Below are 16,361 nucleotides of genomic sequence, written 5' to 3'. Positions count from 1 at the left end.
CCCGAGAGCCCAGACTGACGAGCAGGTCTGGGAACTCAGGGGGTCGGATCCCAGCTTGACCAGGGCTGGGACAGGTAGCCTCCCCTAGCTCCCTAGTGGAGGACTTGGGCTTAGGTTAGCGGGGCTTAGATGTTGTGTCTCCCTGTTAGCCGAGTAAGGGGACGTTACCCCTTAGGTCCTGTGTATACTCGCTAACTGTATACAAGTTGTGTTAATAAATAAGTGTGCCTCCGATCCCGTCGTCAAGCCTCCTGAGTAATTACTACACATACATTGTGCTGTTGTGAGAAGATCTGTAAAAGACGAAACCGGAAACATGTATTGAAACTGCAATACACTATATTCTTAGGTTTTTTCAGTAAAGTCACGTAGGTAAAAAATTACAATTAATAAAAGTAAAATAAAAATCACGACGTTTCGGAGGCAACACAAGCTTCCGTCTTCAGGTGGAACCGTCACAGCCCGACAGCTGTATCAAGTAAATGAGAGATTACAATAGATACCACTCCGTATATATAGTGGTTGAGGGGGGGGAAAGGCCAGGAACGGCTCACTTTTCATTATTATGGTAAGGTGCGGCTTGAGACTACGAATAGACTACATAACAAATGACTGAGCCTTTATTATGGAGAGGTGCGGTTTGTGACTACGCCTAGCCTACATAACAAAATGCTGCATATGAGACAGAGCCTCTGCCATGTAGATGGTAATAGACTACATAACAAATGACTGAGCCTTTATTATGGAGAGGTTCGGTTTGTGACTACGCCTAGCCTACATAACAAAATGCTGCAAATGAGACCGAGCCTCTGCCATGTAGATGGTGAAAGCACAAAAACAGGTCAGGAAAAAACAGCCTCCTGCTATGTTGTTTGGTGGGTAAAACCTATAGCAGGAAACCAGTGTGTGAAAAAAGAAGCTAAACCTGGTAAAACAAAACTGGCTGTCTATCAGTAACCTGTAATAGTTATCTGTCAAATAAGATGGTCCAAATAAGTGTAGTTAAATCTTTTTTGCATGGTTAATCACATCTTTCCAATGATTACTCAGTTTGTAACTATCATCACGGTTGAAATTATGTCTGTGTTTGTATACTTGTATGGCTTCGTGTACAAACCTTTGATAGTAGACAGGAGGTGTGCAGAGCACCTTGGTCTCGGAAAAGACAATTTCATGAGAACCCACAGAGTTGTAGCAATGATCGGCAACGGCCGAAGAATCAGTTCTGCCGTGTTTCAGATCTAACTTGTGCTCGCGGACACGATCAGAAACATGACGTTTCGTTTCTCCAACGTAGCAATAACCACAACTGCAACTCAGTTTGTAGACTCCAGGATACTGTAAGTCAGGAACGACATCCTTCACAGATGGAATCAGATCACGGATTTTATGTACTGTACTGAATCGGACTTGGATCTTATGTTTGTTTAGAATTTTGGAGATCTTTTTGGTCACGCCTGCTATGTATGGTAATGTGATAGTTTTGGTCGGAGTTTCATGTGGCTGTTTCTGTATGGTGGGAGAAACAGCTTGGCGGATGGTGCGGTCAGAGTATCCGTTCATCCTGAGGGCCCGATGTACATGTCTTAATTCACCGGCCAGGTGGTGTTGGTCAGAAATGCCATGAGCTCTGTGGTATAGCGTTTTAATGAGAGAATTCTTTTGAGATGGGTGGTGGTGGGAATCCGGTTTCAAGTAGGAATCTGTGTGGGTGGCTTTAATGTAGACAGAATGTCCCAAGGATCCGTCAGGTCTCCTCTCAAACAGAATATCCAAGAATGGTAGTTTACCATCTTTCTCCACTTCCATGGTGAATCTGATGGATGGGTGTCTGGAATTGATATGGTCCAAGAAGTGGTTCAATGCTGGGAGGCCATGTGGCCAAATGACGAAAGTGTCATCCACATACCTCTTCCACAGGGAAGGACGCAGGGTGGATATCTGGATGGCGTCTGATTCAAACTTTTCCATGAACATGTTGGCTATCACTGGTGACAAGGGGGAGCCCATAGGGGTACCCTCATTCTGTTTGTAGAAGGTGCCATTCCAGGTAAAATAGGTGTTGGTGAGGCAATGCCTAACCAGCGCAGGTACATCAGAATTCAATCCATGTTGGACCAAGTCCTCAATTATTGTTAGAGTGTCCGGTACTGGGACTTTGGTAAACAGAGATACTACATCAAAACTGACGAGGATGTCATCAGGAGATAGTACCATGTCCTTAATCATAGAAACTAATTGGGTTGAGTGGAGTACTGCCGAAGAAGTCTTGCCTGTGAAGGGAAGCAGAGTATCTGATAGAAACCGGGCTAGTTTGTAGGTAGGAGAGTTTATCGTCGACAAGATGGGTCGTAGCGGGGTGCCTTTATTTTTATTTTACTTTTATTAATTGTAATTTTTTACCTACGTGACTTTACCGAAAAAACCTAAGAATATGAATCCTTGCAGTCACGAAAGCTTCAAATCTGCAATACACTACCTAATGTAAATTACTGTAATCAGTATTCATGTGCCTACATACCATTTATGGAACTTTCTTAAGACAGCATGAAATCAACCGAGTACCTTGTCATATTTTAGATTTAGTGTGATTTTAGCTGAACTGTTCTCTCTTCTTCATCCTGACAATCGGAAGAGGCACTAAACGGCTTTAAAGCAAACCTGGATTAGGCACCGGACAACAGGTTTACACTTAAAAACTGTAACTGCGGGCTCTTGGTAATTGGCCACCGTACAATTATAACACGTTGTGATACAGGAAGCTATCAGAAGATTTGTGAGCCAACAAAGAAATACGTGCATTTTTCTGCTTTGTCACCTTAGAAGAGCAATGCTCTTAGTTTGTCGTTCTTCTCCCACACCTCCGATTAGCACGGTTGGCAGCATATGATGAGAAAGAAGTTCTACATAATACATACGTAGATCGATGTTATTTCTTTCTCCTCAAATCACTCATGCACAGCACACACTTCATAATCACCTAACGTTTTGCTATGTTCACAAATAGTTGTTTTTAAAAATGCAAGCATGTGGAAGTCACTCGCAACCAGATATAGGTAGTAAGGGTTGTTGTCTACATTTGGATTTTAGAGATTTTCAGATTTTATATTTTCTATTGTTCAATGAACACCGGTAAAAAATAGCAGCCTTAATCTGCTCCAAGAAAATTTGGTATTCCTTCATAAAAAGTATGTACTTTTCTGTCATAATTTTGGAATCTTTGGTGACTGTAGGTTTTCTGTGAGCCATTGCATACAATCTATTCTTACGTTAATGATTCGACCCATTTATTGTCGTCGCCATAAGAATCAATTTTCACTGCCGAATCAATGCATTGTTACATGTGCACTGGACGTCTTTGAGAACACAATCAGACCTCCAGAGATAGTATACATACTCGGTTGGCAGGCCTGCTTATACACCACTTTCACAGCAGAAACGTATTGATGAGCTATGTATTAATGTGAAGGCACAAGGGAAACATAACACCTGCAAAGATCAATGTCGACAAACAAACAATGCTGCTGCCACATGCAAACTACCGTAGCACTTGCCACTGCAGTATATTTGGCAGCTTAGAGCACGTTCATTTTGTTATTAACCTTTTTAAGCCGTGTTATTATTAGTCTGTGCAGTAGGCTACTCCTTTCAGTAAAGCTGTGGCAATTCTTAAATACTGCAGATCATTTTCAGTACCTATACTATAATTTAAAAGAGACCTGTGTGCTGATGCCTTTACCCTGGCAAAGACGATGCAAAGAACCATACGAATATTTCTTCCAACTGGAAGCTAGTATGTTTGCCAATAAGCTGGACTACAATTCCTATAGATGTCCAATAAGAAGATGACAAGCTGCTCGCGGTCTTCCCTGCTACGTGTGAAAGCACAACGAATGTCATCACACCGGCGGCCGAATGCCCGACAAAGGTATCCCGGCCTGAAAAGCAACAGCAAAGAGAGAAATGTGAATGTTGGCCCATCGCTGAAAATCATGCAGCTTAACATTGAGGTCTCTCCAGTGCAAAATACGATTACATCGCGAAATTTCTCCAGTTTCAAGACGTCGACGTCCTTGCACTGGAAGAAACGCATCTGGATCGACAGTGCCCTCGATCAAAGATAAATATCGGATACACTCTCATTGCTGCAAGCCACCATGCTAAACATGTCCTTGCAACATACGTAAAGAACGACCTGAAGGACACGGTCCAGGTTGTGCCACACACCTCGCCACACTACATCGTCATCAAGATCAACGATGTGACAGTGGTCAATGTCTACAAGCCTTCAAGTTTGGAATGTCCATGTCTGGCATTACCACAGCCAAGCCACCCTATCATCCACATAGGTGACTTCAACAGCCACCACACCTTGTGGGGCTATAGTGCCAAAGATAGAGCTAGTGAACAACTGACATCATGGGCAGCGGCAGAAGACCAGCACTTGCTCTATGACGCAAAAAACTATGGTACTTTCAAGTCAGCGAAGTGGAAAAAGTGCTATACGCCCGATTTATGTTTTGTGTCTAGGGACCAGAACGGAAACCTGATGCCGTCGACGAGAACAATCCTAGACGACTTTCCAAATAGCCAACATGTAGTAATCCATATCAGTCTTTAGATTCCGCTCTTCCGCTGTGCACCAAAACTGCGTTGGAATCGAAGATCAGCTGAATGGGTGAATTTCACTGCGGACTTGGAATAATTAGTTGGAATGATACCTCCACGCGCATTCAACTACCATCGCTTCGTTGGTCTCATCAAGGCAGTTCCCAAGGCCAACATTCCAAAAGGCTTCAGAAAGGTCTTCACTCCATGTTGGACTCCAAAAAGCGAACAGCTTTTCCGAAAATTCAATGCTGATGAGGAGCAGGAGACTGCAAAAGCCTTACTCGAGTCACTGAATTTGCAAAGAAGAGAAAGGTGGCGCGAAAAAGTTGAGGCACTTGACTTTGCAAAATTGAGCCGTAAAGCCTCACGCCTCCTGAGGTTGATGGGAGCTGCCGCGATGCCAGCCTATAAACCTCCGCAAGTCAGTCCTGAAGAGATTTCTAGGCAACTTATCAACAATTCACGAACTTCAATCGACAAAAGCATAAGACGGCAAGTCTACAAATAAGTTTATTGCACACTCCCGTCCATTCTCAGTGGAGGAAGTAGATGCCGGTATTGCCCGGTTGAAATGCGGGAAAGCCTCGGGTCTTGACGATATTTATCCAGAATTCATCAAGAACTTGGGACCAAGAGCAAGAAAATGGCTAGCCACATTCTTCACTGACATCCATTGCACAAGCATCATGAGTGAATATTATTCAGAAACTTGCAGGAACAACCTGGGGAAGCGATGCCAGCACGTTGACGATATCGACACAGGCCCTTGTTCACTCCACTGCGGAGTACTGTGCCCCGGTGTGGGGTGGAAGCCCTCACACGAACCTTGTTGATGCCGAAATTAACAACGCGCTTCGTATCAGCAGCAGTTCCCGAAAGTCTACTCCACTCCCGTGGATTCCTGTGCTGGCGAATATCGCTCCAGCCAACATCCGACATGATGATGCGACGACACGGGAGTACGAGATAATGAAAAACTTCACTCTGCAGCTCCATCAAGATCTAAAGGAACCCCCACGACCAAGGCTAAAATCCAGTAAACCATTCGGGATACGTGCCTCCACTCTAGCAGCCGAAAATAAAGATACCGCCACTCGGTGGTCTGAATCATGGATGGCTATGGACGTGGCAAACAAAAACATCATTCACGATCCGACGGTGGAAGATTCTCTCGTCCACGACGACTATGGACCACATTGAACCGCACTCGAACACAACACGGCAGATGCACGTACACATTCTATAAATGGAAGATCAAAGAATCGCCTAACTGCGACTGTGGAGAAGTCCAAACCATCAAGTACATCACCAATGAATGCTCCATCCATGCACATCCTGACGGTATCGCTGAAATCCACACTGCGTCAACCACATCATTGGACTGGATGAGGAAGCTTTGCATTCATTTATGACGATAATTAAGAAAAAATTTAAACTGTTGCTTTTCATAATGCTATACGAAGAAAGAAGAAGAATATTGCATTTCAGTATGAAAGCCAACCTTGTGGTGCCAAGTGGTCACTCAAAGAACAGTTAACATGATTTGCCAAAGTAGGGCGTTGCGTACTCATATGAGATCACAAATCTGCACATTATATAGAATTAATCATGACTTAAAGCTTTCGTGACTGCAGGAATTCATATTCTTTGGGTCTTTCGGTAAAGTCACGAAGATAGAAAACATGACGTGAAGACGATTGCTTGTGTTGCGATCAAAACGTCGTGATTTTTTATTATTTTTCTATCTACTTGACTTTACCAAAATACCCAAAGAGTATATATAGAATGACTAATAACAAAATATGATTCGTATCTGGAGGCTGAATATTCTCTTCAATGGGAAGCGATTCCATAATTACATTAACAACCAGTTGCTTTGACCAATATTTCTGTCACAATATTAAAAGTTAGTCGTATACATCCTAACCACACTTTAAATGCAGTATTAGTATATACCTGTATTAAAGTATATAACTTTGGTTTAGCTAGTTTGTTTTTAACTATTTGTCTACTCGTGTTTTTTTGCACAGCATGTTCTTCAGCAGTACACAGGAGTATAATTGCACATCACTGGTTCCTTGCCTTTGGGACTCATTATGATAATTACTTATTTAGAGGGGAATAAACAAATATTACAAGATTGAGCCAAGGCACATTGGGTCACCCAACACACGTTGCTCTAAAAACAAAATGCATTACCAGATTTGCTTTGGTTCAACCCACAATGTGCAATTTCTCAGTCCAATCCATGGCTGGGGGTTGGCTCGGTGGATTTTAAGATGTCCAACACGCTCATTTCAAAGTCTTTTTGTTCTTTGAATTTCACACCTCTCCTTTTTGTGAATTTTAATGACACACTTTTTCAGTGCCACTGTGCCGAAAAAGTGGCCAAATTCGTCTGCAAAGCTGCCAGCGACGACTGTGTTTTGATGTTAAAAGAGTGCACTGATCTCCTCCGTGCAAATACTGTGAAGTGCTTGTCATTTCATGGGGCGAGGGGGGAAACCGTTTAAATTTCTAGAAAGAGTGCTGATGACTATGAGCATGCTGATGCTGGTGATAATAATGACGATAACAATTACAGGTGCAGAGGTGTATGGCAATCAAATAAGATAGAGGATTACATCGGTGTAATTTGGCAAAACTGCTCCTCTAGACACTTTGGGCACCTACCTTCCAACACACATGTGGGTTGGATAGGGAAGGAGGTGAGGGGGTAGGGGAAATTGTGGGGGGCACCATATTTGTCTCCATCCTCGCTGTGTCCTGCCATGCTTTCGGCTTCCCTATAAAAACACCCCCACTCCCCCCCGGTTGTATACATGACTCAGTAAGCAAAACAACGCTTCGAACGAGAAGAACATCAACACATTGTCCATTATTACATACGTAATTAATTCATCGAGTATTGGAACAAATTGTATTACTTTACATGCTCATGATGAAAGTCTTCAAAACCATCAACCGAGCATACCACCCCCCCCTCAATATGCCTCCGAAACACCGATAGCCCCCCCTCCCCCCACAGTTTTTCTGTCACCCACTCCCTCCAAAAATCATTGGCGCGTTCTACCGGGCTCGTGTTCTTACAACAATATAAACATTAAAAACAACTCTTCAATACCTCAGAGCATTACAATTTTGACCCATTACTGAACATTTTGATGTTTTTAAGCTTTTATGAGGTTTTTATATGTTTAAAATGTGTTAATAAAACAGAGTAACCACATCATACAGCATAGCATATTTGTAAATTTAATTAAAATTCGTAGAAAACTATCATAGTGTTCAAGGTCGAATCCAATTAATCATATTGTCTTGTATAATATGTAATACAAAACAACAGTAAACGCTTTAATGTAATGCCAGGTTCCCAGTTATGCTTTTCAAAAGATATAATGAATCTAATGGTTTCTCACAAGGTTAATAAAAAAAGATAAATTATCATCCATTAACTTTTGCACTATCCAAATGTGTAAATTATTAGATACATAAGGTTTGAAAAACCCCTGGACTTTAGGGCCAGATCCTTAACTGAAATGGAAAGTCAGCTTTTAATATCCGGACTGAATCACATAATTGCATACATTTTGAGTCACATTTAAGGATATGCATATTGATCTGCTCAATACGTCATGGGACCTCCTTTGCAGTAACAAAATGATAATAGGTTTTTCCCCTTTTTTCTGCCAACAAAACAGGTGTTAAGATATTAAAACACCAAACTGAAACCTTTTACAAAGAATCATGTCTGCATTAACCACAATGCTTGTGATCAAAATGCAAACAAAAAACATACTCTGATAACATATGCATTGTCCCAGGCGCAGAAGCCCACAGACTCGCTGAAAAGGCGACAACATATCTGTGGGAGGCTCCGCTGCGAGGGTATATTTGTGAAGGGGGGCACTTACCTCCGGTTAGGACGGTTGGTGGCTACGTACAGTGCGAAAAAAGCTCAACATACATACATATACATACATAAAGTGAAAAACGACATTTATGCCAATGGCATCAGAAAACTCACCCACCACTGGGAAAAATGTGACACTGGCACAAAACTACACCGAATGAGGCTCAGATCTATGGGGTGTTTTGCTGTCGCAGAACCCCTACTTCATGGTCAGAAAAACACATTCCTGCGGAGGGTGCTGGTAGGAACGTTGGGTTGCTCAATCAATGGCCAGGGTCAACGGCGGCGTGGTGTATTCCGCAAATACGCCCGACTGTGAGGGCGGGCACAAGCCGGCGTGAGTAGGTTACACGTTGAGTTTTATAAGGGTACCACGGGGTGACCAGCCCCCCCCCATCCAGCCCCTCCCCACCAAGCCCCTCCCCACCCTGCCCACCCAGCTCCTCCCCTCCCCACCCAGCCCCACCTTCCCCACCCAGCCCCTCCCCACCCAGCCCCTCCCCACCCTCCCCTCCCCACCCAGCCCCTCCCTCCCCACCCAGCCCCTCCCTGCACGACGGACACAATAATCCCCTGTGGGCTGGTGTAACCAGGAGGTTCCTACCAGTAAAACGTTTCGACTGCCTGACCAGAAGAGGATGAATTATTTAATGGCTTTTGGTCACACGTCTATTGCAGTAAAAGCTTCCCCAATAAGGCTGCACAACCAAAGCCACTGCAAATAGAGAGTAGATGCAATGGTCTTGAGTCAGGCTAAGTGTGACATTTCTTCGTGCACTAATTTAGAATTTTAAAAGAAAGCCAAGCAACACATTCCTAGTATTTGAACACAAAGGCAGTAAAAACATGGTCACTCCGGTTTCCCCATTTGCCTTTCTATGTAGCTAATTACTTGTGCATTTATGTAAAAAGAACATTTGACGTAAATATATGAAGCGATAATCTTAATCTACAGTCCCTTGTCAATCCTCTGCTGGGTGAAAGGCTCTCCATCCTCGGGGTTGCTTGACCATACTTCACCACGTTGATCGTCATAGTTTCTTGGAGGGGTTGTCCAGGACAGCAGAGCATTCACTCGCAACTTATGTAAACAGTGGCTGTGAAATGAATGGAAGTCCTGGGTTCATAGCATTGTGCAAGAATCAATGCGCTACCTCCACTATCTCCACCCCCGATTACATAATTCGAATTATATGAACACACACATGTCGAATTATATGAACACAGATAGGTAGAAATACAATTACATAACAATTTGCTAAATAAACCCATCAACTGTTTACACATTAAGGCAAATTTAAGCTGTTTGCCTTTCAAAATTAAATTGATGTACAATTAATCAAACACTAAAAAAAACGAACCTTACGAAAATTATGTTGGTCAACCCATCCACAACGTGACACAATGCAAACAAATTTACAATGTGGGTGCTGGGCACAGCCAATGGTCTGATGTTATCTATAATGTAGACAATCTAAATCTAATCAAACCATTTTTTTCAATGACAAGTGCATTGGTGTATTAGCACAAGAACCAAAAACACGTTTATCAATAACATTGGCCCGATAATATGAACAAAAAAAATAATAGGTGACATGCTCAGAAATTGTCCTTCATAGCACACAGACCATGTGCTCTTCTTTGTGCGATGAAGAAGGGCTGTTCCCCAAAACTAAACTTATACAAAAATACTTTTGGGGCAGTGTCATTGACCAATGTGTTGAGCTTTTGTAAAATGTAATTTAACAATCGTACAATGTTAAACCACACTGCACAGTATTACAATGCACAAAGGGCCAAAATAATTAACCATGCATGCTTAAGTTAATTTTGACAAAGCAGAGACCAAGGGCATACATTTGTTGGCAGAAACGCAATTTGTATCAAAAATCGACATAAAAGTGGCTTGTACCAGCAGGCAAATCAGGCCCCAAGCTCTCCATAATTGCAAGTGATAAAGAGCAGCATTGAGATGAATTTAATCGACAGCTCCCACCACAAAGGCAGAGGTTGAAGCTCAACAGACCATCTCACCATCCTCACGAATTTTTTTTAAAACCTACAGTCCCCATTCTGCAAAGATTGTGAGTTAGTGGGATATCTTATTTAACACGTACGCTTTCGCGACCAATAACATCCATAATAGAGGGTTTTTTTTGGGTTAGATCGCGTAAATGTGTCGTTAAAACCCGCCACCACCCGACACAGCCAACTAGCAAGGGTTGTCACTATACAGAACATGCCAATTCGTCACTAGTACAGCACACCGGTGTGTTGGAGAGCCAAGCCACAACATTTACAATCCGTGTGCGACGTTTCGCCAGTAATTACAACTACTAGCTTCATCAGGCGACAGACAGATTTGTGGAGAAGTCTTACCGTTTCGTTACAACACATCTACGCCTCTATATAAGGAACGAAACAGACTTCTCCACAAATTTTAAGAAAACGGTCCAATGCTCCGAGCCATTTATGTTAAACTTTTTCCGCACCGTACGTAGCCAATCGTGCTCATGGAAGATGCCATCTCGGAATCACAACTCTAATATTGTCCCTCTTTTTGAATTCTTTGTTGGTGCATCGTTCACCTTTCAGCACAGCAGGACCACGCACACTGCATAACTTCATTAAAAAAAATAGATACACACACACAAAGATCCCCCGTATGCCCACAACACACTATTGGGGCAAGTTATGTTAGCGAGTAGCACATATAAAGGCCAGCACCACACCCGGCCGCCTTTGTCTCCCCAGTGGCGATGTTTACGCACCACCCCACGTACTCACTTGAGGCTGAGTCGACCTAGGGGAGGCCCAGCACCGGTTCAGATAATCGTCACCGGTGTTGGTTGTGAGAGGGAATCGAACTCGGGGCGCAGGGGTCGTAAGGGCAGCGCGCTAACCACTACACCACCGCTCCCCAAACACGCACTGACATACTGACACACAAAACCAAGCAGAAACAAACCAACGGAGCGACGACGCTCACCGAGCTTCAGCGCCTCTGTGTAGGTGGCCAGCGCCTCGTCCAGCCTCTTGAGGCCACACAGAGCGTTGCCCTCGTAGCGCAGCGTGGCCGCCTTGCTCTCGGCCGGGAAGAGCTTCTGCAGCAGTGCGCTGACCAGGACGTTCACCCGCCACACCGCCACGTCCATGCGCCGCAGCTCCGCGCCGCACACGCGGCACGCTTCGGGGCCCTCCCTCTCCAGGCAGCGGCGGCAGAAGCTGTGGCCGCAGGGGCCGGTGCTCGGCTCCACCAGGAGGCCACGGCACAGCGGGCAGCTCAATGGGTCCCAGCAGCCGCCGCTGGGCTCCTGGAGGAGCTGAGCGCGGCTGCTCGTCGCCCCGTGCGACTGCCCGATGGCTGCACCGGCGCCCGGAGTGCCGTGGCACGGCCACACAGCCTGGCCGGCTCCGTGACCAGGTCCCAGGAGAGGCCCCAGGACGGACGAGGGCACCTGCCCAGTGCCCAGCTTCATTCCCTGCTCGGCCGCTGCGCCAGAAGCCATCTCCTCCATGTGTCCTACTGCCCCCCCAGTGCCCAATCCTCCTGGCCGCGTGTAGCCGGGTCCTGTACCGCTCTCCATAGTCCCACCCGCCCCCCCTTTGCCCGGCACGGCCTCAGCCCCCGGCTCAGATCCCGACCCAGTCTCAGAATGCGTTTCAATCGGTGCCTCTGGGCTACTTCTCAACGCGGTTCTCACCGGCGACTGAGTATTTGCGCATTGCCCCGCATCGAGGCCAACCGCATTCCCAATTCCGACTCCGGTGGCAGCAGCCTGAGGTTTCGCTGCTGACCCTTGCCAGGAGCAGGTCCCCGAACCAGACCCAGAGCCGGCACCGGATTCCAAACTTGACAGGTGACCGCAGCAGGTCGGGGACGCATTCCCCGACACGTGGTGGGGGGGCTCCTGCCGAGACCCGGACACGGCAGAACTCGACTGAGAGCCGGTGTCCAACCTCGACTCCGCTCCGAACGCAGACACGGATCCACTCCGAGTCGTCTCTGACCCTGACCCAGACGCGGGCCCCGTGGCGGCCTCGAGTCCCCTGTGGGCCCGCAGGCGCTGCGCCAGACAGTCGATGAGCGCGTCGAGGCGGCCGGGCTGCAGGCGGCCGAGGCGCAGCGCGGCCGCGTAGTCGTCGAGGGCGGCGCGGAGGCGGCCGTCGCCGGCCAAAGCGTCAGCGCGCCGCAGCAGCAGCTCCTGCGTGGCCGGGCAGTGCTGCTGCTGGTGATGCTGGTGGCAATGCTGGGGGTTGCTGCCGCTGCTGTTGCCATCGCCGCCGATGTCATCGGGACCGGGACTCGAACCGGGCAGCAAACGCCTCTGCAGCTCGCAGCCGTAGATGTCCGCCGCCAGCTCGAAGTTGCCGGCGCTGGACGCCTCGGCTGCCAGGAAGAGCATGTTGTTGGTGTCCCTGGCAGACGGGGAACCCGGGGCAGACGCGGGGCCCGCCGGAGCTGTGGCCATTTCGCCGTGCGTTGCTGCAAGTGTTGATGTTGTTGTTGTTTGTGTAGAGGCAAGTCGGCTGTTCTCCCCCCCTGCCACCCCTGGCTAGGGGAGCCGAGCGAGCCTCTCGGACCCGTGTGTTACCGCGCCATGCTGAGGCTTTTGTGAGTGGGGGTGGTGGTGCTGCGTGCGCTGGGGGTGGGTGAGTGGAGGGGGTGGGGTGGGTGGGGGTGGGTGATGAGGAAGTGGGTGGGAGGGATGTGTGGGGAGGGGAGCTCTACGAACCCGGCGACCCCCCCCCCAGCCCCCGCTCACGTCCACCAACACGGGTGACGATTATACTGAGCCGGTCCTGGGCCCTCCCCTAGGTCGACTGAGCCTCAAATGAGTATACCTGATGCAGTGTGTAAAATCGTCGCCACTGGTACTGGCAAACACACCTCTTCGTGTACCATGCCGGCCTTCATATGTGGTTTGCTACTCGCTAACAGCACTTGCCCCAAACGTCTGTTGAGGCTATACGGGGGCCCTTTGTCTTTGTGGGAGGGAGGGACCACGCTGGGCATGGGAGGAGGAGGCGAGAGCCCGGCCCACAGCCGCTGACTCACAAGCCAATACTTTCTCAATTCCATCGCCCACGCTCCTCAACACCGTTCCCTTTCACTCAACACAGACAGCAACAGATATTACAGTGGCAGTGTTCACGAGTAACTCTGCCATAGCAACGCATTATCAGCAGCACCCTTATCCTGGTCTGCACGTCCAATTATACACACCCATGCGTGCTCACATTTACATCTTTGCCTGGCTAACGTCGACCTCCCATTATTTATATTTTTTATTCTGTCTATGATCACCAACCCATCGATACCCCTGACCCCATGCATGCCACATTCGTATATGTACCACCGCCAATACTTTCTCAATTCCACAGTTCCATCCCCACCCATGCCACCCCCTTGCCAATCCCACCTCCCGTCTACTTTTTCTTGACTCTTCTATTTAGCAGCCATCTTCCACCCGACCTTGCTGTCAAAGCCAAGCCCTACATTTCCACCTCACTAGCCCTACCGCTCCTGTTCACCCACTTCCCCATTTCCTGCCATCCTCTGCCTCATTCCCCTCACCGCATCTGCACCCTCCCTCCACTTTCCACCGGCATATCTCAACCCCCTACGAGTGGCCACAGTGGGGTGGGAGAATTCGACTGGCCTGGTGGGTGGGTTGAGGTATGTGGGAAAGAAAGGGATTGAGTCGCATACCCATAAAGAGAATGAATCCACATTGGATTTGTTCTCTGCCTCCATCGGACGAGGAGAAAGATTGATGGCGAGATGTTTCCTGCACAGGGGGAAGCTATGCCACCATGCAAGTCTTCTTCACCAGAGCCATTGTACAGGGTGGTCCCAATTTTTTTTCTCCTTTGCATATTCATTTCAGCTTTAAAAACATTAAGTTTTTGATTATTAAATGGGGGTCACAAGACATCTGAACCACCCTGTAGAAAAATTGAAAACTAGGAGAATCACTTCTACGGGGAAGTTTTAAGCTTATCCTTTTTCTTTCTGGCTATTTGTTCTCTCTGCCTGTGTCCTCTCTTTGGAATTTTCACACTTAAAATTCTAACTTAGCAAATTTTGAAACACGTAATCAACCAGGCTATGCGTTAATTGTGTGTTAACCGACTCTCTGTGTTGTATTACATCACATTTCGATATTTTGCTGGGTTATTTAATTTTCGTGTGCCTGTCTCCTAGTTTTCAATTTTGCGTGCGCGTTCCACATTGTCATCTTACTTGCAGCAGCAGCAGTACGTTGGCGTACACTCATTGATATGCTAATTCTCTCTGCCCCCTCCCTCTCTCCGTTCTCGCCCCCCCTCTCTATATTTAAGGGACCGTCATAGAGACAACCCCTCTCTTTGTGCCGATGTGTGTCCTCTCTCTGTGTGCCGTTGTGATGTCTGTCTGCTTGTATGTCTGTCTATAGTTTTCTAGTTAGATTTTTGTTGCTATTTCTTTTATACCTGATGATGATTGCTTGTGTTGCAATCGAAACGTCGTAATATGTTATTTAAATTTATTATTTTATTTTTAGACGTGACTTAACCGAAAAGAACCAAAGAATAATTCCTGCAGTCACGAAAGCTCCTAAATTAAGATCCTACTGCACACTTTTCAAACACATTGGAGAGTTCATTGACACTGAAGACCATGGCTAATCTCATTGTCTGCAGTGTGACGTGTTAAAAGACAAAACAGGTATGGATGAACACGAGGCTGTCAATGAACCTGCATGTGTTTTTGTTGTGATGTAATGGGAGCACACCTATGGCCTGATTCATGGACACGATAGAGTTTGTTTACCCGGAATTTTGCGTAAAATCCCCTAAAAGTAATTCTGCCTTAAATCTTGACTTACAGCTTTCGTTACTGCAGGAATTCATATTATTTGGGTCTTTCGGTAAAGTTACGTAGATAGGTTCAAAGAAAATAACAAAAAATAACAAAAAAAACTACATTTCGATTGCAACACAAGCGCTTGTTATTTTCGTTGAACATATCTACGTGACTTTACCGAAAGACCCAAAGAATATAATTCTGCCTTATTCATGTTTTTGGCCTCCACACGTAGGTTTTCTCGACCAATATTATACCATAATAAAGGGTTTTTTTTGGGTTAGATCACGTATGTTGTTTTCACATGATAAGGATCACAGTGATGAAATCACCTTTACTTTATTTAAGACTAAAAGATAAATCGCCTGTAATCACCAGCAAAACGTCGAAGTCAAATTGCAAATGTTGTGGGTTTACTCTCCAACACACCGGTGTGCTGACGTAGTAACTCATTGCCACGTTTTGTTTACGTAACAAACATTACTAATTGGCTGTGTCAAGTGGTGACGGGTTAACGACACATTTATATTTTTGCAATCGAACCCCTCCCCCCATAAAAAGCTTTATTATGAACTCTTCTACCTCTCTCTTCTCAACTCACTCCAGTCAACTCACTCTCTTTGCTCAGTGAGAGGTCGCTCATTCTCCCCTACTGCCCCTTATTTGTGTGGAATTCTCCTGTCCCAGCTACACGGTGATGATGCCTCCTTGAAACAGCACCTTAATTTTCTCCTCTGCCGATAAATTGCTGACTTTTTTCAGTATACAGGTCTCAATCTTGATTTGAAGCTTTCGTGATTGCAGGAATACATACTCTTTGGTTCTTTCGGTACAGTCACGTAGGTCGAAAAAATAATAGGTCACGACGTTTCGATCGCAACACAAGCAATCGTCATCAGGTGAGACAACCTACGTGACTTTACCGAGAGAACCAAAGAGTATACAGGTCTCATTTCCCCCACCACCACCCCCTATAATTAAAGCTGA

The 16,361-nt window shown here is 46.1% G+C and overlaps 1 protein-coding gene across 1 annotated transcript in view; it reads right to left on the bottom strand.

Annotated features, from left to right (window-relative positions):
- Positions 1–13,166, bottom strand: part of LOC144723965 (LON peptidase N-terminal domain and RING finger protein 3-like) — a 96,111-nt gene extending 82,945 nt beyond the window's left edge. The window contains exon 1 of the mRNA XM_078602768.1: positions 11,514–13,166. Within this exon, the coding sequence (XP_078458894.1) occupies positions 11,514–12,996 (1,483 nt within the window). The 5' untranslated portion in view covers positions 12,997–13,166. The remainder of the gene's footprint in view (positions 1–11,513) is intronic.
- Between the last annotated feature and the right edge of the window lie 3,195 nt (positions 13,167–16,361).

Source organism: Lampetra planeri, chromosome 19 (assembly GCF_965212315.1).
Source record: "Lampetra planeri chromosome 19, kcLamPlan1.2.h2, whole genome shotgun sequence".
In the NCBI taxonomy this organism is placed as follows: Eukaryota; Metazoa; Chordata; class Hyperoartia; order Petromyzontiformes; family Petromyzontidae; genus Lampetra; species Lampetra planeri.
This window is presented reverse-complemented; position numbering and strand designations above follow the sequence as displayed.